This window comes from Penicillium manginii (genome assembly GCF_028828005.1).
Source record: "Penicillium manginii strain IBT 31320 chromosome Unknown utg000006l:1.0-4164085.0:1.0-4166146.0, whole genome shotgun sequence".
In the NCBI taxonomy this organism is placed as follows: domain Eukaryota; kingdom Fungi; phylum Ascomycota; class Eurotiomycetes; order Eurotiales; family Aspergillaceae; genus Penicillium; species Penicillium manginii.
The window spans coordinates 2,171,388-2,193,174 of NW_026643107.1; the positions used below are offsets into that span (position 1 = coordinate 2,171,388).

The 21,787-nt window shown below is 50.2% G+C and overlaps 7 protein-coding genes across 7 annotated transcripts; 4 read left to right on the forward strand and 3 right to left on the reverse strand.

Annotated features, from left to right (window-relative positions):
- Positions 1 to 262: 262 nt before the first annotated feature.
- Positions 263 to 2,359, reverse strand: N7533_009180 (uncharacterized protein; the record flags this gene model as incomplete). Its single annotated transcript, XM_057105830.1, has 3 exons — positions 263 to 1,355; positions 1,417 to 2,229; positions 2,298 to 2,359. 3 exons carry the CDS (start codon positions 2,357 to 2,359, stop codon positions 263 to 265), a joined length of 1,968 nt encoding a protein of 655 aa, XP_056957279.1.
- A 473-nt stretch (positions 2,360 to 2,832) lies between these two features.
- On the reverse strand, positions 2,833 to 3,316 carry N7533_009181 (uncharacterized protein; the record flags this gene model as incomplete). The annotated part of the gene is made up of 2 exons (XM_057105831.1): positions 2,833 to 3,021; positions 3,281 to 3,316. The coding sequence occupies 2 exons, from the start codon at positions 3,314 to 3,316 to the stop codon at positions 2,833 to 2,835; spliced, it is 225 nt and encodes a 74-aa protein (XP_056957280.1).
- Positions 3,317 to 3,626: 310 nt separating this feature from the next.
- N7533_009182 (nucleoside deaminase) lies at positions 3,627 to 4,442 on the forward strand (the record flags this gene model as incomplete). The annotated part of the gene is made up of 3 exons (XM_057105832.1): positions 3,627 to 3,915; positions 3,974 to 4,107; positions 4,167 to 4,442. 3 exons carry the CDS (start codon positions 3,627 to 3,629, stop codon positions 4,440 to 4,442), a joined length of 699 nt encoding a protein of 232 aa, XP_056957281.1.
- Positions 4,443 to 9,104: 4,662 nt separating this feature from the next.
- Positions 9,105 to 15,055, forward strand: N7533_009183 (1,3-beta-glucan synthase; the record flags this gene model as incomplete). Its single annotated transcript, XM_057105833.1, has 3 exons — positions 9,105 to 9,244; positions 9,325 to 14,634; positions 14,689 to 15,055. The coding sequence occupies 3 exons, from the start codon at positions 9,105 to 9,107 to the stop codon at positions 15,053 to 15,055; spliced, it is 5,817 nt and encodes a 1,938-aa protein (XP_056957282.1).
- A 557-nt stretch (positions 15,056 to 15,612) lies between these two features.
- lcbA (serine C-palmitoyltransferase subunit lcbA) lies at positions 15,613 to 17,324 on the forward strand (the record flags this gene model as incomplete). The annotated part of the gene is made up of 4 exons (XM_057105834.1): positions 15,613 to 15,941; positions 16,031 to 16,541; positions 16,596 to 17,087; positions 17,142 to 17,324. 4 exons carry the CDS (start codon positions 15,613 to 15,615, stop codon positions 17,322 to 17,324), a joined length of 1,515 nt encoding a protein of 504 aa, XP_056957283.1.
- A 1,091-nt stretch (positions 17,325 to 18,415) lies between these two features.
- Positions 18,416 to 19,883, forward strand: scw4 (putative cell wall glucanase (Scw4); the record flags this gene model as incomplete). Its single annotated transcript, XM_057105835.1, has 2 exons — positions 18,416 to 18,482; positions 18,799 to 19,883. 2 exons carry the CDS (start codon positions 18,416 to 18,418, stop codon positions 19,881 to 19,883), a joined length of 1,152 nt encoding a protein of 383 aa, XP_056957284.1.
- A 475-nt stretch (positions 19,884 to 20,358) lies between these two features.
- Positions 20,359 to 21,762, reverse strand: N7533_009186 (uncharacterized protein; the record flags this gene model as incomplete). The annotated part of the gene is made up of 1 exon (XM_057105836.1): positions 20,359 to 21,762. One exon carries the CDS (start codon positions 21,760 to 21,762, stop codon positions 20,359 to 20,361), a length of 1,404 nt encoding a protein of 467 aa, XP_056957285.1.
- Positions 21,763 to 21,787: the final 25 nt, after the last annotated feature.

Genomic DNA, 21,787 nt, shown 5'->3' on the forward strand with positions numbered 1-21,787 from the left:
GAATACGGAGTCTACAAATGCATAAGGTAGGTCAGGATATGGGCATTGGGCATTGGGTATTGGAAATTGCTCGGACTAGATAGATATTGTAGATAGCTTAGGTAGAATATTAGGTAGACGAATTATATGAAAGAAATTGAATATGCAGTTCAAACTAAGCTCACTAACACCTGCTATGCATAAAATTTTGAAATGCTATGGTGCTCCAGCGCTGTCCAGTACATGTACACCATCTCGGCTCTATATTTTCACACTAACTGCATCAAAATGATGGCACGGTTACAAAGTAAATCCCCCCAAGCTCCTTCGCAACATTGTCCATCACGTTCCGTTGCGTCGCCGGCGTAGCAGCGTTCTTCTTCGGCGATAAATTCCGAGGCTTCGGTTTGATCTGCTCCAATCGACCATTGCAGCTCGGGTTGCCACATCGGCTTCGATTGGGGTCGATACTTTTCGAATGGCGACCATATGTCTGGCTACATCCCACGCAGGACCAAACATACTTGTAGTCGATCTTGTAAGTATGCTTTGTTGTAACGTTGATCCGTCCACCATAGACTGGGTGATCTTTCAAGGCTTCTTTGCATCTGAGTCCCCATTGCTTGAAGCTTGCGCCGTGGGGTTGGTCACGGACATTGGAGATCATGTAGTTGGCAAGGTGGCAGTATTCGTGGGCAAGGGTATTGATCAGGCGATATTCGTCGTCGATGATGCGCTCGGCCAGTTCGATAGAGGCATGGTGTTTGGTGTTGACACGGCCTTCCCTGTCGCGAAATCGCTCACCCTTCCATTGAGCCCGACCTGCGGTCTTCTGGAGTGTCTTCGACCAAGTGATTTTCACACCGCCAGTAGCCACGGCCAGTTGACAGACCTTGCCCTCCGCAACTGCATCGTCAAGGACAGTCAGGAAAGCCTGGGCGAAGTCGTCCTTCTTGTTATTGAATGACAGACGGCGAGCCTTTGCGGCTTTATTCTTCTCTACCTCTGCCTTTTTAAGGGCCGTCTTGCTGGGGGTCTTGGGCTGCTTTTGCATCACTGGCGGTGTTGATCCCGGCTCAGCGCTGGAGGTAGAGTCACGACCGGTGCCATCGGTGTCGGAATCATCAAAATCCTGAAGCAGCTCGATCACTGTTTGGCCTAGAGGCTTCTCTGGTGAATGCTGATCGATCCAGGCGACGGTCTCCTCTTGACTCCAAAAGGCATCAACACTCTCCCTATGTGGTGTTGGTGGGATGCGGTTTTTCTGTTTCGTGGGGGTGCGCAGAAGGGTTTGTGATGAAGTAGAGGGTGGTATGTGGGTTTTCTTCTTCACTCTATACATGTCTTCTGGTGGAGGACTCATTTCAATGACAGATCTATAGAATATAATGAGTATGGATAACGTGGTATGGGGAAGCGGAATATATAGCAACTCACTGTGTAAGATCGGTCTCTAGCTGAGAGGCGGGCCCATTGTCCTCATCAAGGTCAAGTGTTTTAAAATGCGTTGATAGATCAAAGTCGTCGTGAGACAGTTTCTGAGTCTGAGTGTTGTGTCTAGACTTTGCGGGCGAAGGTTTTATTGTCCCCAAGATTTTCGGTTTTGGCTTGAGTTCAGATTCGGGCTCTAGAATCTTCACAGATTCCTCTTCTGCTTTAGTGTTTGGCCTTCTTCCTCTCATGAGTTTCTTCCGTGCAGATTTTGGTGGCGCGACTGGCGTTGGGGCTTTTTCCTCCTCTGTTTCAGGGTCGGATGTCTCATGGTAGCTGATTTCATCATTGTCACTGACTACAAATTCGTCCAGTGATTCAAAGCCATTGTCCCCACAGCTGTCTTCATCTTTGTTTATATGCTCTCTGTGGCTCAAAGACCTATTGAGTTCTCGATTTCTCGCGGGAGTGCGTGTCGTATTTCGCGTTGTTGTTGGTGATCGATGTGGAACGGGGCTTCTTTCAGGTGTATACGGTTCCGTTGCATCTCCCGTTATATCATTCTCCTTGTCGTAGTCATCTTGTTCCACTTTCACGTTTGGCCTTTGGCGTGGTCTCTGCTGCAGCGGGAGCAGGAGGGAGTTGACCTGTGATGTTTTTAATGTTCGCTTCTTCTTCTGCTTTGTTGTTGATCCTGAGGGAGTATATGGACTCTGGCTCGGTGGCTCGCCCGGTATTTGGTCGTCGTCTGGGAAAATGTCGAAGGCGAAACCCGGTCCGATCTTAGACCTCTGTGAGGAACCTTTGGTGCGAGTGGTGCTATCTTTGCGCGGCAGTGCTGGGGTATTTTTGTTTGTCGCGAGATTAAATTCCAACTGTTCATTCACCGTAGCTTTGTGCGGTCGGGGGCGATGCTAGCGGTTGGTGTATTTGTGTTGAGACGGGCCATCTTTGGTGTTGTTAGGTGACAGGATGAGTCCCCCTGGTGATTCTGACAGTTTGCCGCCCGGTCACCCTCAGGTGTATGTCGGTTTATCGCTTTGCTTTCGGTATAATCGGAATTCTCTCTGAGCGCTGATGCTGGAGACGAAAAGCGGTGGTCTGTTGTGGACTGTCAGCGGGTCGTTGTTGACCCGGCAACCACTACCTAAAATTGAACTATACCCAACTCGCCTGAGCTATCACATCACATTGGCCCTGCGATTAGCACAATATATCTTAGTATATAGGTAATGAAGATATATATAGATGCCCAGGTGGGACTGTCGAATTGGCTGAAATAAAACTTGAAGTTAGGATAGACATCATGGGAATGTATATTCCCAAGTGCCGTTCCAATTCGATCAATGTTGGTCTTTAACTTCAAGTGACAAACCCTTAGTAAGTAACTTTGGTGAGTTGCATTCTGAATATAATGTATTACTAGTACTCAGGGGCGCAATAAAGATCATATTCAACTTTCCCCTCGCCGTGTTGGTAGAAACTGAGAACTAAGTGAGAGCTGGCCTCACCAACAAATGCAAATGCAAATGCCGACACCAAGACGAGTGATGAAGTAGGTAGGCATTGTGCTTCACCAATATTCAGGTTGATGTATTCCGTCACTTCTGGCTAGAACCACTATACGATCTAATATATAGGTTCAAGTTGGAGAGGAACAAACTCTTCATGGAGGGAGGTGACTGAATACAAGACAAAGCAAAACCCTCCCTCGTGGTATTGAGAAGTGTACACAAACTTTATATTCTTAATTCCCGCATTAACTTACTTAAGTACCTTGATGATGATTAAGAAAAGGGCAAATTTCAGTAGTTTGATGGGCAAAGAAGAGATCAATCTATGCGGGGTAATACCTGCACGAACCACTTACCGCCATTCGAAAAGACGGCTCCAGGCTGCGGCCCATCTTTGCTTGACAATCTGCCATGCAAGTTGGCTATCGGGATTGAGTTGACATCTGGCAAGACTTCTTTGACCCTTATCATCAATCAGGAAGTTCCACCCATTCCTCGGCCGACTGCGGCCGGGGTGACCTGGATGTCGATCTATCAGCATTATCTTGCTGAAAGATCGGATCGGACTCATCGGGGTTCCCCGCATAGTCACACAAAACGACAGATCTACTAGGTGGAATCCGCTTTAAGAGGAAGCTTTTCTCGTTATGAATAATCAGATTGAAAAGTTCTTCTTATCCGGTCCGGTCACCATAGATCAAAATGCGGCTGTCTCATCTCTTCGTCGCGTCCACTGCTTATCTACACGGGGTGCTAGCAACTACCCAGCTGCCACTTGCAGACGAGACACTCATGATTAATGGAGTCACTTTTGAAACTCGAGCTCGATGGATGCGCCTCGCCAATCAGGCATTGGGCGAGTTGAGCGGATCGCCTTGTCCCTTTGCGGCGTTTGGAACAGTGATAGTGAACCATACAGCTTCCGATGAGGGAGAGCTTATTTGCATGGGTGTCAATGAGAATGGCAAGACAGGCAACCCTTCATCCCATGGTAAGCATGCCACTCTTTGAATTTACCGTGTTATGGATAGAGACTCAAATTACAACAGGAGAAATTGCGGCAATTACGAACTGCACAAATATTCTGACCGATCCTAATGGAAAGTTCCGCCTCACTGCAACCGAGGTAGCAGCGGCATTTACCGATCTCTCTTTATATACAAATGCCGAAAGCTGTCCAATGGTAAGAAATATCCCCGGAATCTACTTAATTGCGGTCCTATACTGACTGTCTGCTCTTAGTGTGCTTCAGCGATTCGATGGGCGGGTTTCCGCGAGTATATCTATGGAACCTCGATTGCAAGGCTTATTGAGAAAGGCTGGGGCCAGATTCGCATTCCATCGGTTGATATTTTTGAGGCCTCTTTTGATCTTCCGTATCCATCTCGATTGATGGCCAATGTCCTTGCTAACGAGACAGATCCCTATTTCTTGTGGCAGTATGATCCGTCTTACCCTTGCCCTCTGGGATGTTCCCGGACTAAGAGCGGAAAGAGCTGCAAGGCTGGTTCGAGTTGAAATGCTGTATTTCTAACCTTGGAAGTCGTGGTTGACTGTATATATAATTTGGAAGATTTATTTGATGTGTCAGATTCTAGGAACAATCATGGTTACGATGCTTATTTCCATGAAGGTTGGTGGTTTCCAACTTGAACTTGAAGGTGGGCAGATCACCATATTGGATGTTCTACCTAGGGACCTACTAGGTAGTTAGTATGTAGTTATCTAGTACTATTAACAATCAACACTCTGCCTAGGTGGCAGGCTGCGAACTCCAGTGGCTACAAGACCGCCCAGTAATATATAAAAGAATCAACAGAATGACCAGTTCCAGAAATGTCTCAACCGAACTGATTTCTCATAGACATGCTACAAAGATAGCCCAACAAAGGTTCCAAGAGATCGACCCGTTCAAGAATCATGGAGTTGACCCACACACACTGAAACGAACCTCACCGGAGATGATCATACGCTGGTGCAACGATTTATACAGCTTGATTCATGGCTACCTACTAGGGAGACTAAAAAATAGACCACAGAACGCTCTTGGTCTAGACTATCTCATACAGAAGAAGTGCATTACCTTGACTTATCAGAATACAGACTATATACGGCATGTCCGCGTCGCATCGCAATCTAAAGCTGCAGCAAATTGACAAGCCACACACGTCAAAGCAGCTGCCATGACTCAGGCCACTCCCGTGCTGCACAATAGAACTTCAGGTTGTCCCGGATAGCCCTCACATGCAAAGAAAATGCGAAACGAATAGGTCCGACGCGAGGATGCTGCATGGGCCCGCACCAACACCAAAGAAATGCGACCGAAAAGACCAGATCAGACCAGACGCCAGATCCAGTAGTCCCGACCGGACGGGCCATGCAGAGCGCATGGACAGAAAATGAGTTCCGAATCATGTCAATCGCAGCGAAAAGCTTCGCGGGCAGAGCCCCCCCCCCTAGTCCCTGGATCGACGTTCCTCGCCACTGCCGATTACTCGCAACAACCACTCCATTCCGCTGGTTTACCCACCCTACGACGACGATCAATCCCTTGCCTGCCAAGGGTACCACCTAATCGGAGAATTGAGTGAGGCTGGGGGTCTAGAGGCGAGACCGTGGCTGTTGGACTACACGTACTCCGTGCGATGAATTCCCCTGATAGGGAAATGTAGGACCACAACAGAGGGAATGGGAGTTCGTACAGAGTATTTCCTCAGATTATCCGGAGTATGTATTTATACTATGACCGCTTGACAGCATCGCGCCCGGACGAACCTTAAAGCTTGTGAAGAGATTCACGATCAGATTCGGCCACGTTACCAGTTCGAGCGTGTCGTGTCGCCTGCAAGCGATTCCCGAGCCGTGCGGGAGAACACGTAGAATGCGGAACATGAGAAAATGTGAGGTGTTCCACCACCCCTTCTTTTCCATTGTAACTACACAACAGGTACTCTGTACATACAACGCTGTTGCTAACAGGCACCAGGGTACAGCCATTGGTCTAACACGCCTGAAGGAACACAGTGGATGTGGTGTCCGGGCGGTCCGTTCGAGCCACACAGCCCCTGACAATGTGATGGCGAGCGTATGCCCCCGGGGCCGTACGGAAGGATATCAGATATCATGGTGGCAATCTCGAACAGATCCGATACCGTTGAGCACGGAGCACGGAGTACGGCGCACTACATAGCCTTGGAAGTGGGTGCTTAAATTCGGCACCAGCGAGGCCGGAGGCATAGCTCTATCCACAAGTCCAGCCACCAAGGACCAAAAGTTGGCAGGAGATCAGCCTTCTCGAAATGAATCAATACGGCTCTAGCCACATCTAAGCCCGAATTGGCGAAGGGGGGATTGGGGACTGCTGTACTGTACTGTGTGTGTGTGTGTGTCCGTACGACGAGTATTGAAACTTGAAGGAAGCGGGTCAATACCCATAAACTTGCAACACTAGGGCGAGTCCACTGAGTAGACGGACCGCTGACTAGACCCTTTCGAAGGTCGATGGAAGACAGGTTATTTTTGGGGTGATCGCCTGTCTCCCCGTTGCTGGTGGCTTAAAAGGGGAGTCCCCAGGGGGAAGAGAGAGCTCGGGAGTCAAGGCAAGACTACGGAGTACGGAGTAGCCCATCGAAAAAGGGGGATGACCGGCAGGCCGAGAACCCCAGGCTTACTCCGTAGATGAGAATTACCAGGTGGAGGATCCGCCAGTGCCGTGCCCCTCCTATCTGTGCTTGTGCAGTGGATGTATCTGTTCCTGCATCTTGCAGGATTGCTCAGTCACTCCATTCGGGTGTCTGCGTGTGGCAGTGGCCATGTTTTGATTATAGGGTACGGAGTTACCTTAGAGTACGGAGTACTAATACGTGGACACCGCAGAGGCGGGTAAGTACTCTTTGCAGTGTCGACGCAGTGTTTGCGCAGGCCGTTGCGTATGCAGGCACTCGCACGACCCCCGGGTGAGGGAGGAGGCCGGTCGAGGCTCCAAATCAGAGAATAGAAGCAATCGGACGATCCACAGAGTGGGACAAGAAGAGTCCAACGGTGGAGATCAGCTGCGACAGTACGGAGTACGAAGTACCGAATTACCATTAGTCGATTACCTAGGTACGGGTATTGGCTGTGTACAGATTACTGGGTATTCCAAGGTTTTCAGGTGAGGAGATGGTGGAGATAAGGAGGTTCCCGATACTATCCATACTACTGGTACTAGTACAGAGCCCTGGAGTACAGTACTACCAGTACTAGTAGGTAGTAGTAAAGTATACTTTGGTGGATTTTAGTTGAAGCGACCGTAAAAATACCTACTAGGCATATCTAGGTATTTTCTGGTCAACCTTGGAAGTTCACTGGAGGTCGGAAGTAGAAAAGCGAGAAGAGCAGATATATACACTACCTACCTAGGTAGGTAAGCCAAAACTTCGGTGGGTTGCATCCATGGATAAATTGAATTGAACTGAATAAAGTAGTACTAGTACTACTACTAGCACATGTCTAGGTAGTGCACATAAAATGTGTACATCCAGGGCATATATACTACTAGTACCTAGATGTACAAGACTACTTATATAACTTCAATCCATTCAAGTCAATGTGTGTACACCCCAAAGTTAGTGCACACAACCTACCAAATTACGGTATTCTATTTTTAAAAACGATCCTAAGCGAAATCCGGTCAACTCGCGATTGAGTTCAAAGGTGAACAGCAAGTTTTGAGGGACTCCACTCGGAGGGCGATGAGTGGAGAGAGACACCGGGGAACCAGTGGCCGGCAGTACAAATGTTGAGACATCGAGGCCTTGCGGTGGCAAATTAAGTTGCTAGCGTAGAAAATCCATGGCCATCCACGAAGTCCCTAACACGATGGCTAAAGGTCAGACCGGGAAAAGCAAAGGGATTCGACGATCTTTGCAATACAGTCAAATCCGATTGAAAAGGATGGTGGTTCTGTCGCTTGGGAGCCATGGAATCCATCCAATTATGGGGTCGGTGGATAGGAGTTTCTCCGATTGTCCTATATAGTCGAGTACGAATCTACTCCGTGGCGGAGGCTGACATCCTCTTTCTCTGTTCTGTCTCTGGGTACTCGGTACAATGTACAATGTACACTGTACACCGTACACTGCATAGAAACGAGGAATGAAAAACATGTGAAGCGTATCCCTGCATGCCAGGTAACAATAACAAGGCACAAACAAATCAGGACAGCGGAGCAGGATGGTATCTGCGCTGGAGATAATCCGGTAATATCATTCGCTACCTGCCATGCATAGTGGAGCGAGTCTCAGGGGCCGTCGTAATTCCCTTGGATTCCGGTGCAGACCAAGATGCTGTGATTGGATGATGATTGTTGGCTGGTGGAGAGATTGTATCCAGATGTGCCCTGTATGGATCTGTGTACTTGTTTCCATACGTACAGCTGTACTGTGGTGAGTGAAAGAAGAGTTGTGCATGGAAAGTGTGTCCCTTCCCCTGAGTGTAGGCGGAGTCACGGTGACACCGGTGAAGGCAGTGGAGACCAGCCATGGAAGAAGTACCTGGTACCTGCATAGTTTGCATACGTGTTGTGTGTATGGTGACCGTAAATTAAACTGGCTCTGGGTAATTCCATTCCCAAAAATAACCATTCGATTTCTATTCCTAATTCCTAATCCCAATCCCATCTCATCCAGCCCTCTCTCTCTCCCTTCCCTTCGCTCTCCTCTTGCTTCTTTCAACCTCCCCCCCTTCCCCTCCTTCTTGACTTTCGCTATTTCCATTTTTCCTTGTTTGTGACAAGGAAGTCTGGAGGGAAAGCGTTGTTTTTTTTTTGGTGTTTTCCCCATTTCACTCGCTCCTTCCATCGGTGTTTTAACGTCAATTGCTGGACTACTCCGATCACCCCCCGTTCGTTAAATTTCCCATCGAGTTTGAGACTCACGGAATTCCGACCCACGCGCTCGACTCTCCCCTGTTCAACGCCCACTACGGACCACGACACCCCTTCGCTCACTCTCGTCGATGCTGCAATAATTGTCCCACCCTTTTCAATAGTAATAAAGTGCATGGGTCGTTGTTGAGGTGAGTCCCCCCCCCCCTCCGTCCTGTCACACATACACAAGGTCTTACACCCCTCGCCTGAGCGCATGGACTGACCTGGTGCATCAGAACTCTACTCAAGTTTTCAATCGCGACCGCCACATCATGTCTGGCTACCAACAAGGCCACTATGATGATGGCTATGGCCACCCGGCGGGCCACGGGGATTCCTATTACCAGGATGAACACGCCGGCCAGGGATACTACGACCATCAAGGTTATGAGGATGGCTACTACGACCAAGGGTATGAAGACTCCCCCGCTGATGGATCAAATGGGATCGTCCCCATCACGGAATACAACTGACATTTTTTCTTTCACTTAGTGGTCACTACCCAGCGGAAGGTGGACAACAGGCCCCTGCTCATGGAAACCAGGGCTACGCCGATGGTGGATACTATGAAGGCGGCCATCAGGATGAGTACTACGGAGATCAGTACTACGACCAAGGAGCTCAGAACCGAGGTCATCGCGGAGAGTCAGAGGAGGATTCGGAAACCTTCAGCGACTTCACTATGAGATCCGAAACCGCCCGCGCTGCCGATATGGACTACTATGGCCGAGGTGATGAGCGTTACAACAGCTACGGCTATGCCGACAGCCAGTATGGTGGTCGTAGCGGCTACGGTGGCTACCGTCCTCCCTCATCCCAGGTCTCCTACGGCGGGAACCGCTCCTCTGGAGCATCTACCCCCGTATATGGCATGGACTATGGAAACGCGTTGCCGGCTGGCCAGCGTTCGCGGGAGCCCTATCCGGCCTGGACCACCGATGCTCAGATTCCTCTTTCCAAGGAGGAGCTCGAGGACATCTTCCTCGACCTCGTCAACAAATTTGGTTTCCAGCGTGACAGCATGCGTAACATGTACGACCATATGATGACTCTCCTCGACTCTCGGGCTTCTCGCATGACCCCTAACCAGGCTCTTCTGTCGCTCCACGCCGACTACATTGGTGGCCACAATGCTAACTACCGTCGTTGGTACTTCGCGGCCCACCTGGACTTGGATGATGCGGTCGGTTTCGCCAACATGAAACTTGGTAAGGCGGACCGCAAGACACGGAAGGCTCGCAAGGCCGCCCAGAAAGCCGCCAAGCAGAACCCCGAGAACGAGGAGGAGACTTTGGATGCTCTGGAAGGTGACAACAGTCTCGAGGCTGCAGAGTACCGTTGGAAATCTCGCATGAACCGCATGTCTCAGCACGACCGTGCGCGTCAGATCGCTCTTTACCTCCTGATTTGGGGCGAGGCCAACCAGGTTCGATTCTTGCCTGAGTGTCTTTGCTTCATCTTCAAGTGTGCCGACGATTACTACTCGTCACCCGAGTGCCAAGCCAAAGTTGAGCCGGTCGAAGAGTTCACCTACCTCAATGAGATTGTCACACCCCTCTACCAATACTGTCGCGATCAAGGCTATGAGATCGTGGATGGCAAGTATGTGAGGCGCGAACGCGATCACAACGCTGTCATTGGTTATGATGACATGAACCAGCTGTTCTGGTACCCCGAGGGTATTGAGCGCATCCATTTCGAAGACAAGACCCGTCTGGTGGATATCCCTCCTGCGGAACGTTGGCCCAAGCTGAAGGATGTCCTCTGGGACAAGGCCTTCTTCAAGACCTACAAGGAGGTTCGCTCATGGTTCCACATGGTCACCAACTTCAACCGTATCTGGGTCATTCATTTGTGCTCCTTCTGGTTCTTCACTGCTTACAACTCCCCCTCTCTGTATGTTGGTACATACCAACAGCAGGTGGACAACAAGCCTCCTAACTACAAGTACCTGGCTGCCGTTGGTTTCGGTGGTGCTCTCGCTGCCTTCATCCAGATCTTCGCTACCATCTGTGAATGGCTTTATGTGCCTCGTCGTTGGGCTGGTGCTCAGCATCTACGAAAGCGCTTCATGTTCCTCCTCGCGGTCTTCGTTGTCAACCTCGTTCCCGGGGTCATCATTTTCGGCTTCCTCAACAAGTTCTCTGAGAGTCTGCAGAAACCCATTGGTCTGGCCCTGGGTATCGTTCACTTCGTCATTGCCCTTCTCACTGCCATTTTCTTTGCCATCATGCCCCTGGGTGCGATGTTCGGAAATTACATGAAGAAGCACGGCCGACAATATGTCGCCAGTCAGACGTTCACTGCCAGCTTTCCCCGACTCCACGGCAATGACATGTGGATGTCATTCGGTCTCTGGGTTTGTGTTTTTGGCGCCAAGCTGGCTGAGTCTTATTTCTTCTTGACTTTGTCCTTCAAGGATCCTATCCGTATCTTGTCCCCGATGCACATCCACCAGTGCACTGGTGTCTACTGGATTGGTAACACGCTTTGCCACTTGCAGCCTCAAATCCTCCTGGGTCTGATGTTCTTCATGGATCTCACCTTGTTCTTCCTCGACAGTTATCTCTGGTACATTATTTGCAACACCATCTTCTCGGTGGCTCGTTCTTTCTACCTCGGTGTGTCGATCTGGTCTCCGTGGCGAAACATCTTCTCCCGTCTGCCGAAGCGTATCTACTCCAAGGTCCTGGCTACCACCGACATGGAAATCAAGTACAAGCCGAAGGTTCTTATCTCCCAGGTGTGGAATGCCATCATCATATCCATGTATCGTGAGCACCTGTTGGCCATCGACCACGTCCAGAAGCTTCTCTATCACCAGGTGCCATCCGAGCAAGAGGGCAAGCGTACTCTCCGTGCCCCAACTTTCTTCGTTTCCCAGGAGGACCAATCGTTTAAGACCGAGTTCTTCCCCGCTGGAAGCGAGGCGGAACGCCGTATCTCTTTCTTCGCTCAGTCTCTGTCTACTCCCATGCCCGAGCCTCTCCCCGTCGACAACATGCCCACTTTCAGTGTCCTGATTCCTCACTACAGTGAGAAGATTCTTCTCTCTCTCCGTGAGATCATCCGTGAAGATGAGCCCTACTCTCGTGTCACTCTGCTGGAATACTTGAAGCAGCTCCACCCCCACGAGTGGGATTGCTTCGTCAAGGACACCAAGATTTTGGCCGATGAAACTTCCCAAATGAATGGCGACTACTCGGAGAAGGGCGAAAAGGATGCCGCCAAAAGCAAGATTGACGACTTGCCCTTCTACTGCATTGGTTTCAAGTCTGCTGCTCCCGAGTATACTCTGCGTACCCGTATCTGGGCTTCTCTTCGTTCTCAGACCCTGTACCGTACGGTATCTGGTTTCATGAACTACAGCCGAGCTATCAAGTTGCTCTACCGTGTCGAGAACCCTGAAGTTGTCCAAATGTTCGGTGGTAACTCTGAGAAGCTTGAGCGCGAGCTTGAACGCATGGCTCGCCGCAAGTTCCGTATCTGTGTATCGATGCAGCGTTATGCCAAGTTCAACAAGGATGAGCGTGAGAACGCCGAGTTTCTCCTTCGTGCCTACCCTGACCTTCAGATTGCCTACCTCGATGAAGAGCCTGCCCTTGTCGAAGGCGAGGAGCCTCGTCTCTACTCTGCTCTCATCGATGGTCACTGCGAAATTCTCGAGAATGGTACTCGCAAGCCCAAGTTCCGCATCCAACTGTCTGGCAACCCCATTCTCGGTGACGGAAAGTCCGACAATCAGAACCATTCTATCATCTTCTACCGTGGTGAATACATCCAGTTGATTGATGCAAACCAGGACAACTACTTGGAAGAGTGCCTTAAGATTCGCAGTGTTCTCTCGGAATTCGAGGAGCTGACCACCGACAACGTTTCCCCCTACACCCCCGGTATTCCTTCTCCCGACAGTCACCCCGTCGCTATTCTTGGTGCCCGTGAATACATTTTCTCTGAGAGCATTGGTGTTCTTGGTGATGTTGCGGCTTCCAAGGAACAAACATTCGGTACTCTGTTCGCCCGTACTCTCGCCCAGATCGGCGGTAAGCTGCATTACGGTCACCCCGATTTCCTGAACGCTACCTTCATGTGTACGCGTGGTGGTGTCTCCAAGGCGCAAAAGGGTCTTCACTTGAACGAGGATATTTACGCTGGTATGAACGCTCTTCTGCGTGGTGGTCGTATCAAGCACTGCGAGTACTTCCAGTGTGGTAAGGGTCGTGATTTGGGTTTTGGTTCTATTCTGAACTTCACAACCAAGATTGGTACTGGTATGGGTGAGCAGATGCTCTCTCGCGAGTACTATTACTTGGGTACTCAGCTGCCTCTTGATCGCTTCCTCTCCTTCTACTATGCCCATCCTGGTTTCCACTTGAACAACATGTTCATCATGTTGTCTGTGCAAATGTTTATGCTTGTCCTGATCAACCTGGGTGCTCTGAAGCACGAGACCATCACCTGCAGATACAACTCAGACCTGCCTATCACCGATCCTCTGCGTCCTACTTACTGCGCTGATCTTCAACCCATCATCAACTGGGTCAATCGTTGCGTTATCTCAATTTTCATCGTCTTCTTCATCTCCTTCGTGCCTCTTGCCGTTCAAGAATTGACTGAACGTGGTGTCTGGCGCATGGCTACCCGTCTCGCCAAGCACTTCGGATCCTTCTCCTTCATGTTCGAGGTTTTCGTTTGTCAGATCTACTCCAACGCTGTTCACCAGAACTTGTCCTTCGGTGGTGCCCGTTACATTGGTACTGGTCGTGGTTTCGCAACCGCCCGCATCCCATTCGGTGTTCTCTACTCCCGTTTCGCCGGTCCTTCAATCTACACTGGTTCTCGTCTCCTTCTGATGTTGCTGTTCTCCACGTCGACGGTGTGGACGCCTGCCCTTATCTGGTTCTGGGTTTCACTGCTGGCTATGATCATCTCGCCCTTCTTGTTTAACCCACACCAGTTTGCCTGGAACGATTTCTTCATTGATTACCGTGACTACATCCGTTGGCTCTCGCGTGGCAACTCTCGCTCTCACGCCTCTTCCTGGATTGGCTTCTGCCGCTTGTCTCGTACCCGGATCACCGGTTACAAGCGAAAGGTCCTTGGTGTTCCTTCGGAGAAGGGATCGGGTGACATCCCCAGGGCTCGTATCACGAATATCTTCTTCAGCGAGATTGTCGCTCCTCTCGTTGTTCTTGCAGCCACCCTGGTGCCATATCTCTACATCAATTCCCGCACCATGTTCAGTGACAACACCAAGTATGCCCCGAATGCCATTGCCAGAATTGTCATTGTCGCCCTCGCTCCCGTTGCCATCAATGCTGGCGTTGCTGGAATGTTCTTTGGTATGGCGTGCTGTATGGGTCCTCTGCTCAGCATGTGCTGCAAGAAGTTCGGCGCGGTTCTTGCCGCCATTGCTCATGCTATCGCGGTGATTGTTCTTCTCGTCTTCTTCGTTGTGCTTTTCCTCCTGGAGTCATTCAACTGGGCACGAACCATCTCTGGCTGCATCGCCATGATGGCCATTCAACGTTTCCTTTACAAGTTCATCATTTCCCTTGCCTTGACCAGAGAGTTCAAGCATGATCAGTCCAATATCGCCTGGTGGACTGGTAAATGGTACAACATGGGATGGCACTCCCTCTCCCAGCCCGGCCGTGAATTCCTTTGCAAAATTACAGAGCTGGGATATTTCGCTGCCGACTTCGTCCTTGGCCACATCATCCTGTTCTTCATGCTGCCGGTCCTTGCCATCCCGTATGTGGATAAGTTCCACTCCGTCATTCTGTTCTGGCTGCGCCCTAGGTATGTTAAACCGCCCCTCATATACCCGATTGATCCAGTGCTAACCTAATCCAGTCGTCAAATTCGTCCACCCATCTACTCCCTTAAGCAGTCCAAGCTCCGGAAGAGACGTGTCATCCGTTTCGCCATTCTCTATTTCGTCATGTTGGTCATTTTCATCGTCCTCATCGCGGGTCCCTTGATTGTCAAGAGATTGGGTATGAACAAGACAATCAGCAAAAGCCTGTGGGGCACTATCGGCCTCACGGCGTCGAGCACATCCAACACCATGTTCCTTCTCCAGCCCATGGACAGTGGTCTCAACGACACCGAGACCTACTACACTGGCAGCAACTTGCCCAAGGGCGATCCGTCTATGGCTGAGTCTTCGATTACCAACCCCACTGCCTCTGGTACTTACGTTGACTTCAAGTTGATCTAATGGCTCTTCGCCATGTGTATGAAAATGGCCTGTACAAAGTTTCTGTCGTTTCATTTTTCACTTTATTTCATTCACTCAGACGCGCTGCATTCTTTTCAATTACCGGCGCACTTGTTGATTTTAATGGTTCGTGTGGAATGACTTGCATTTGAGTGGTTTCCGCCATCGCCCAAAGGGGGCTCTAGACCTTCGTTTGCCACTCATAGCTTGTTTCTTTCCCCCTTTGCCCTACATTTTAACGGAATACAATATATGCATTGCTTCATTTCAATAAACTCCAATTAAACAGAACATCTTCCATTTTACTAGCCTTATTTCTTTTCTCTGTATGTCTCGTAGTCTCAATCTATGTTCTACAGTGTAGTCCGTATACGGCTGTAAAACATAACACGTGACCCATGTGCCTGTTTCAAGCCGCCCGCGGACCCCCGGACCACCATCCGTCTGCCATCATCTCGAATTCGATCGTCCCAATCCTTCTTCGATCCCTGTTGCTGCTGAAACCATTTTCTTCTCCGGTGTGCTCGTGACATAGGCGCACCGTACGATCTCTCATAATGGACCTCCAGGAGACACATCGTCTCCTGTCAGAGTACCTGCACGAACTCGCGAACCTCTTTCACCGTGTCCCCGGCTCCGCCATCTTCCTCCGATATGTCAAGTCCAGTTACCAAGATGATCCGATCCGATCCGCGGTGGAGCTATTTCTCTTTCTCTTTGCCGTGCGATATCTCCTCGCCCCGAAGTACTCCACCAAACCAGGTGTTGTGCCATTGACCGAAGACGAGATCGATGATCTTGTGGATGAATGGATTCCAGAGCCCCTGGTTGGCAAACCGACAACACTGGAGGAAATGGAGGTTGACAAGCGCACTGTTATCGTTGGGTAAGATTGCGCCAAACCGGAGTTGTCGGGTGCTGTTACGAATGAATATCTTGAGCTAACCGATTTCCTTTATTTTTGTCATTGAACAGACCCGTCGGACCCAAATCTAAACTCGCCAACGGACGAACCGTCACGAACCTCAGCTCTCTCAATTTCTACAATTTCAACACCAACGAGGCTCTCAAGGAGAAGGCCATCCAGACACTCCGCAACTACGGCGTGGGTCCCTGCGGCCCCCGTGGATTCTACGGTTCTCAGGACGTGCACATGAAGACCGAGGCCGATATCTCGTCGTTCCTGGGTACTGCGGCGTGTATCATGTACTCCCAGGCGTTCTCGACGATTTCCAGTGTTATTCCTGCGTTTTCCAAGCGTGGTGATATCATTGTTGCGGACAAGGGCGTTAGCTTTGCTGTTCGGAAGGGTATCCAGATCTCGCGCAGTATTGTTCGTTGGTACGAACATAATGATATGGAGGATCTGGAGCGAGTTCTGGCCAAAGTCACCAAAGAACAGGCTCGGAAGCCGCTGACTCGCAGGTTCATTATTACCGAAGGCCTTTTCGAGACCTATGGTGATATGGTGGATTTGCCCAAGATCGTGAGTTTTACCCAAAGAGGACGGAACTCGAACTATTATTAACAACTGAGATAGATCGAACTGCGATTGAAGTACAAGTTCCGTCTTATTCTGGATGAGACATGGTCTTTCGGCGTCCTCGGCCGCACTGGTCGTGGTATCACCGAACATCAGAATGTCGATGCTGCTGAGGTCGACATGATTGTCGGTTCGCTGGCTGGTCCTCTCGTTGGAGGCGGAGGCTTCTGTGCTGGTTCCGAGGAGATCGTTCACCACCAGCGTATCTCGGCCGCTTCATACACTTTCTCTGCTGCCCTTCCCGCCTTGCTTTCCACCACCGCCAGTGAGACTATCAACCTTCTCCAGCACAACCCCGACACTGTATCGCAGCTTCGGGAATCGACCAAGACCATGCGTGCTCAGTTGGACCCTCGCAGCGACTGGGTTTATTGCACCAGTGCCGTCGAGAACCCCGTTCTCATCTTGGTCCTCAAGCCTGATGTTGTTGCATCGAAGAAGCTTTCCCACGAAGACCAGCAATTCCTGCTGCAGGATGTCGTTGATGAAGTGAGTGTTTGAGGAAATGATTGTAGGAATGATTTTATTAACATGTTTGTGTAGTGTCTCGCCAATGGCGTTCTGATCACCCGCCTCAAGACCCTGGAAGACAACTTTGAGCCGAAGCAAGTTTTGCCCGCCGGTCTAAAGATCTGCGTCACCCTCGGCCTGACCAAGAAAGAAGTTGAGAAGGCTGGAACCACGATCCGACACGCCATTACAAAGGTTTTGAGCAAGAGAAAGTAAAGCCCCTCTTATGCGTCTGCCTCTTTGACCTGTTGCTTGAATTCGACCTCGGCATCGAATCACACCTCATGCTTTGATGACCCCGGCACCTCTGCCAACTTACTTTTGGCAACCATCCTACGTACCTAATGCCTCTTCATCCTCTGTATTGTTATGCTGCTTGTTGATATGCATCTCTATTGCTATACTGTACAGCACTGCACCCCTCCCACTTGTTTTTTTCTTCGGAGGCGGTTTCATGACGTTACCGGTGCATGGCTCTAGATTGTTTAATACTATTTTTCACACTTGGCTATCCATAGCTGCACCAAGTGCTCTTTGAAATTCTTGCTTTTCTCCCACAAAATCGTAAAACATTATTCAAGTTGCTCATGTCCTACCTAGCCAAGCGTTACCGCTCAGTAGAAGGAAGAATCTCTCACTATACCTTGCTCGAGCGCATAGATCTGGAATGTTGACATGTTGGCCGTGTCGAATTTTGGTCTAGAACTGCCCATCAGCATCGATTAGACCCCTGGGTAGGAAAAGTGGCTTTCGTTCTCTTCTAAATCCAAATGTGACCTTAACCCCCAGAAAGGGGAGCATTCTACTTCGGAACTGCCTCTGCTCCATGAAGAAAGCCCTTGTCTCCTAGCGACACTTCTCGGAATGAGACCACATTCCACACGACTACCCTGGCCCAGAAACATTCTCAGATCCTCCAACCGGAGATTTTACCCATCCAGCGATTTCCACCCCAAGATCCCTTCCCAAATGGAGCTCACACCCTGCCTAGCTCTGGGCACTCCCTAGCCAGCCCTCCACAAGGGAGAGAACACTGTAGACCTTGACCTGGACTCCATTCCCCAGATCGCCTCATATCGAAAAGTTATGCTCGAACACACCCCTTGTTTTCATCCTGATTTGCCAGAGTCTCCTAGCCGATGCTCTGTCCTTTCAAGGGCGTCATAGATATAACCCATCTGATCTGCATTGATCATTTCTTCCCTCGTGCGAAGGAGAGGACAGCGAGGCTGACCTGGTTATGACTTACTAACCTTAGTTTAATTCTACGATTCGGTTGATTCCGAACTTGAGCTACGACGACAGCAATGAAACGTCTTTCGCAGGCGCTGCTGGCGTTTGCTCTTGCTTCTGGGATCCACGCAGAGGTACAGGGTATGTACAAACAGTCTTTTTCCTGTTTTGAATCCTACAAGGTTGAGCAAGGCTAATGAGAAGCCAGATCCCAACCAATGTCTTGATCTCAATGGCGCTTCTCAGGTCCATACTCCCGCCGAGGTCGTTGTTTGGGTGGATGAGGATGGACATACTCTTCGGACGGAGACCAACCGGCTTCCTGCAACCACCGAGCTGCAAGGCAATGTTAGTAATATGAAGTAACAGGGGAACATTTCAGTTGAGCCATTGCTAAACAAAAATGTGAAGCCACCCGTGACAGTTTCCCATGTCCCATTGTCAACGCATGAACCAGAGACGGTTCGCGTTCTCTCGACAAAGACCGAGACCAGTACCGTAACGATCACACAGGAATTGCCTGCCGTGACAGAAAAGGCAGAGAAGAAGTTACATGCTCAACTCATTGAGCATCTTCCTCCACATCCACCTGGTGTGCCTGCACCTGCGCCTGTGCCTCCGCCACCACCACCTCCTCCTCCGCCGCCGCCATCTGAACCACTACTGTTACCCCCCAATCCCCAACAGGAACCCCACGATGCGCCTCATCATAACCATAAGCCGCATCTTCAGCCTGAAACTCATCTCCAGAAGCGCCGTTCAGGAATTTCTTATTCCCCTTACAGAGCGGACCGAAGCTGCAAGACCCAAGACGAAGTCAACAAGGATCTAGACCGATTAACCGACTATTCATTCGTTCGCATCTACGGCACAGACTGTGACCAAACCAAAACCGTAGCAGCAGCAGCTCGCCTCCACAAAATGCAAGTCTTCGCCGGCGTCTACGACCTCACCGACTTCCCCAACAGCCTCGACGCATTCGAAGACGCCGCAACAACAAAAGATGGCAAAAAAGACTGGTCCGTCTTCCACACCATCACCGTCGGCAACGAGCTCGTCAACGGCGGAACCGAGGCCCCTGGAAAGGTCGCCGGCGCAGTTACACAAGCCCGCACTATCTTACGAGGAAAGGGTTATAAAGGACCAGTGGTTACGGTCGATACGTTCTCCGTGCATCTCAAACACCCGGAGCTTTGCGAGGCATCAGATTACTGTGCGGCCAACTGCCACGCTTTCTTCGACGCGACCCAACAACCGCATAATACAGGACCCTACGTGCTGGAACAAGCCCACGCGGTCTCAGATGTTGCAGGCGGAAAGCGAACCATGATCACCGAGTCCGGCTGGCCTCATGCGGGCGAGTCGAATGGCGCGGCTGTTCCTTCGCAAGAGAATCAGCGGGTGGCGATTGAGAGTTTGAGACGCAGTTTTGCGCATAGGAAGGATGATCTGGTTTATTTTACTGCGTTTGATGATCGTTGGAAGGATGATAATCGGTATACCTTCAGTGCGGAGCGGTTTTGGGGCATTTATGATAGATAATTCTATTGAAGTGGAGTTGAGCGAAATTAATTGTTTGTATCTGCGGGCCTTTTGGCCTTGATTTCTCTTTTTGGCGCTAGTTGGGTTATCTGCTTTGTTTTTGCATGGCGGTTGAGTGTTGGTGTTATAGCGAGGGCTTCTCTTTGCTGGCTCTTTTTTCTACTTGGGTGGCTGTCTTTGGCTTCAATCTGAGCTTTACTTTCCAATGGATCATCACTAGCATTCGAGTCTTGACACCGCTTCATCTCCTACCAAAGAAAGATCAAGTACAGATTCGCTGCTTAAAGCTCGCTGCCGACATGCTCAGTATGTTAAAACTCAGACTAGGTTTACCGGGACTTGATGCAAGCTTCTTCTCCGGAAATCATTTCTATGCACACATGCAGTGGGGTGGTATCTATTGCGCCATTACTTTACAAATTCTCAAAATGCTATACAAGAACGATAAGAACCCTCCTTGAGGCCCAGACCATGTCTAAGATAGCCCTTTACTCCGAGGAACCACCGGCTTTTTAGTCTTCTTCTTGTAGCCTTCCAGCCAGCCACCCTTACCAGCAAGCTCAGCAAGCGCCTTCTGGTTAGGTGGCAGGCCCCAGAACGAACCGCCACCTCGTCCACTCTCGCAAGAATCTCCACTCAAACCCGACCCCAACTTCAAGTAAGATTTACCCTCTTGCTCAATACTCCGTATCAACCCGAGAGTCTCTCGCGAAGGCTGAACCCCGTGCAAATCCATGTCCCGCAGAAACGACATAACAGCGGGAAGATCCCGGCAACCATTCCAGTAGAAATGAACGATCTCGTGGTAGAGTTCTGCGGACGTACCCAGTAGTGCAGAAGCGCGACCTTGAGCTTTAATGCTTGCGCGGAATTGACTGATGAGCAGCGATTCAGGGAAGTGCGTGTTGAGAAGGCGAAATGTCATCAACAGCACACGCGGGTATAATGTAGTGATGACCCGGCCAGCCGGGATCATCGGAGGAATGACGACGCTGTGGTCTGGGGCTGCGGTAGTCGATGTCTTTGCGGGATCGGCATCTCCTTCTATGTAGCGAAGCATGGGGAAAATGTGTGTCTTGCAGACCTCCCAAAGTGCTATGTCGCCTTTGTTCTCTTCAATTGCCTTGAATAACGCTTGCTCGATCCGCTGCGTTTCTTGGTGAACGACCAGGGAAACCGCTTGCCTCATGGAGATTTGTTGTTCAACTCCACTCTGTGGTGGTGGCAGACCGAGTTCTTCACGGGTGTACATGGGCTCGTTTATTGGCTCGACCTCGTCTGACTCGATTGGTATCTCGAGTCGCTGCTCGTTGGCATTGATGCCATTGGGATCGTGGATGTCTTGTTCGACACTTTCTGACGCTGAAGGGTTTGTAGGTGTGACTTTCTGCTGCGCGTTGAGATTCACGATTCCCTCGAATAGTTTCATCAAATCCGCGACATCAGTTTGCTTTGCATTTTGCCCGGTCGTGCTCGGAGCTGCCGCGTCGTTCTCGGCGGAATTGGGATCGGATTCGATATTTAATTGAGCCAAGAGTTTATTGAAAGCTGCTTTCTCGCGCGAAGTCACTGATTTGAACTGGTCTGGGGAAGCCGAATGCCGCGGAGCGGAAGAGCCACGCTTGCGAATGTGGCTTTTGCGAGGTTGAGGGCTGTCGGTATCTTTCGCAGTAATATTTTCAGTGGTTACACTGGCATCGGTCTCGTCATTGGCCTCGGGGTCATCGGTTCTGGTGGAGTAAGTTCGTTGGAGACGGGGAGTACACGGTCTTTGGAATGATCGCAATACCGGTCCGAGAGTTCGGGTTTGGTAAAGGAACGGAGTAGCAGTGTTGGCAGTCGCTGACAGAAGTAATGCCCGGGAAATATTCGTCGCCATTGCTGGTCAAAGGCTAGCTGTGTGT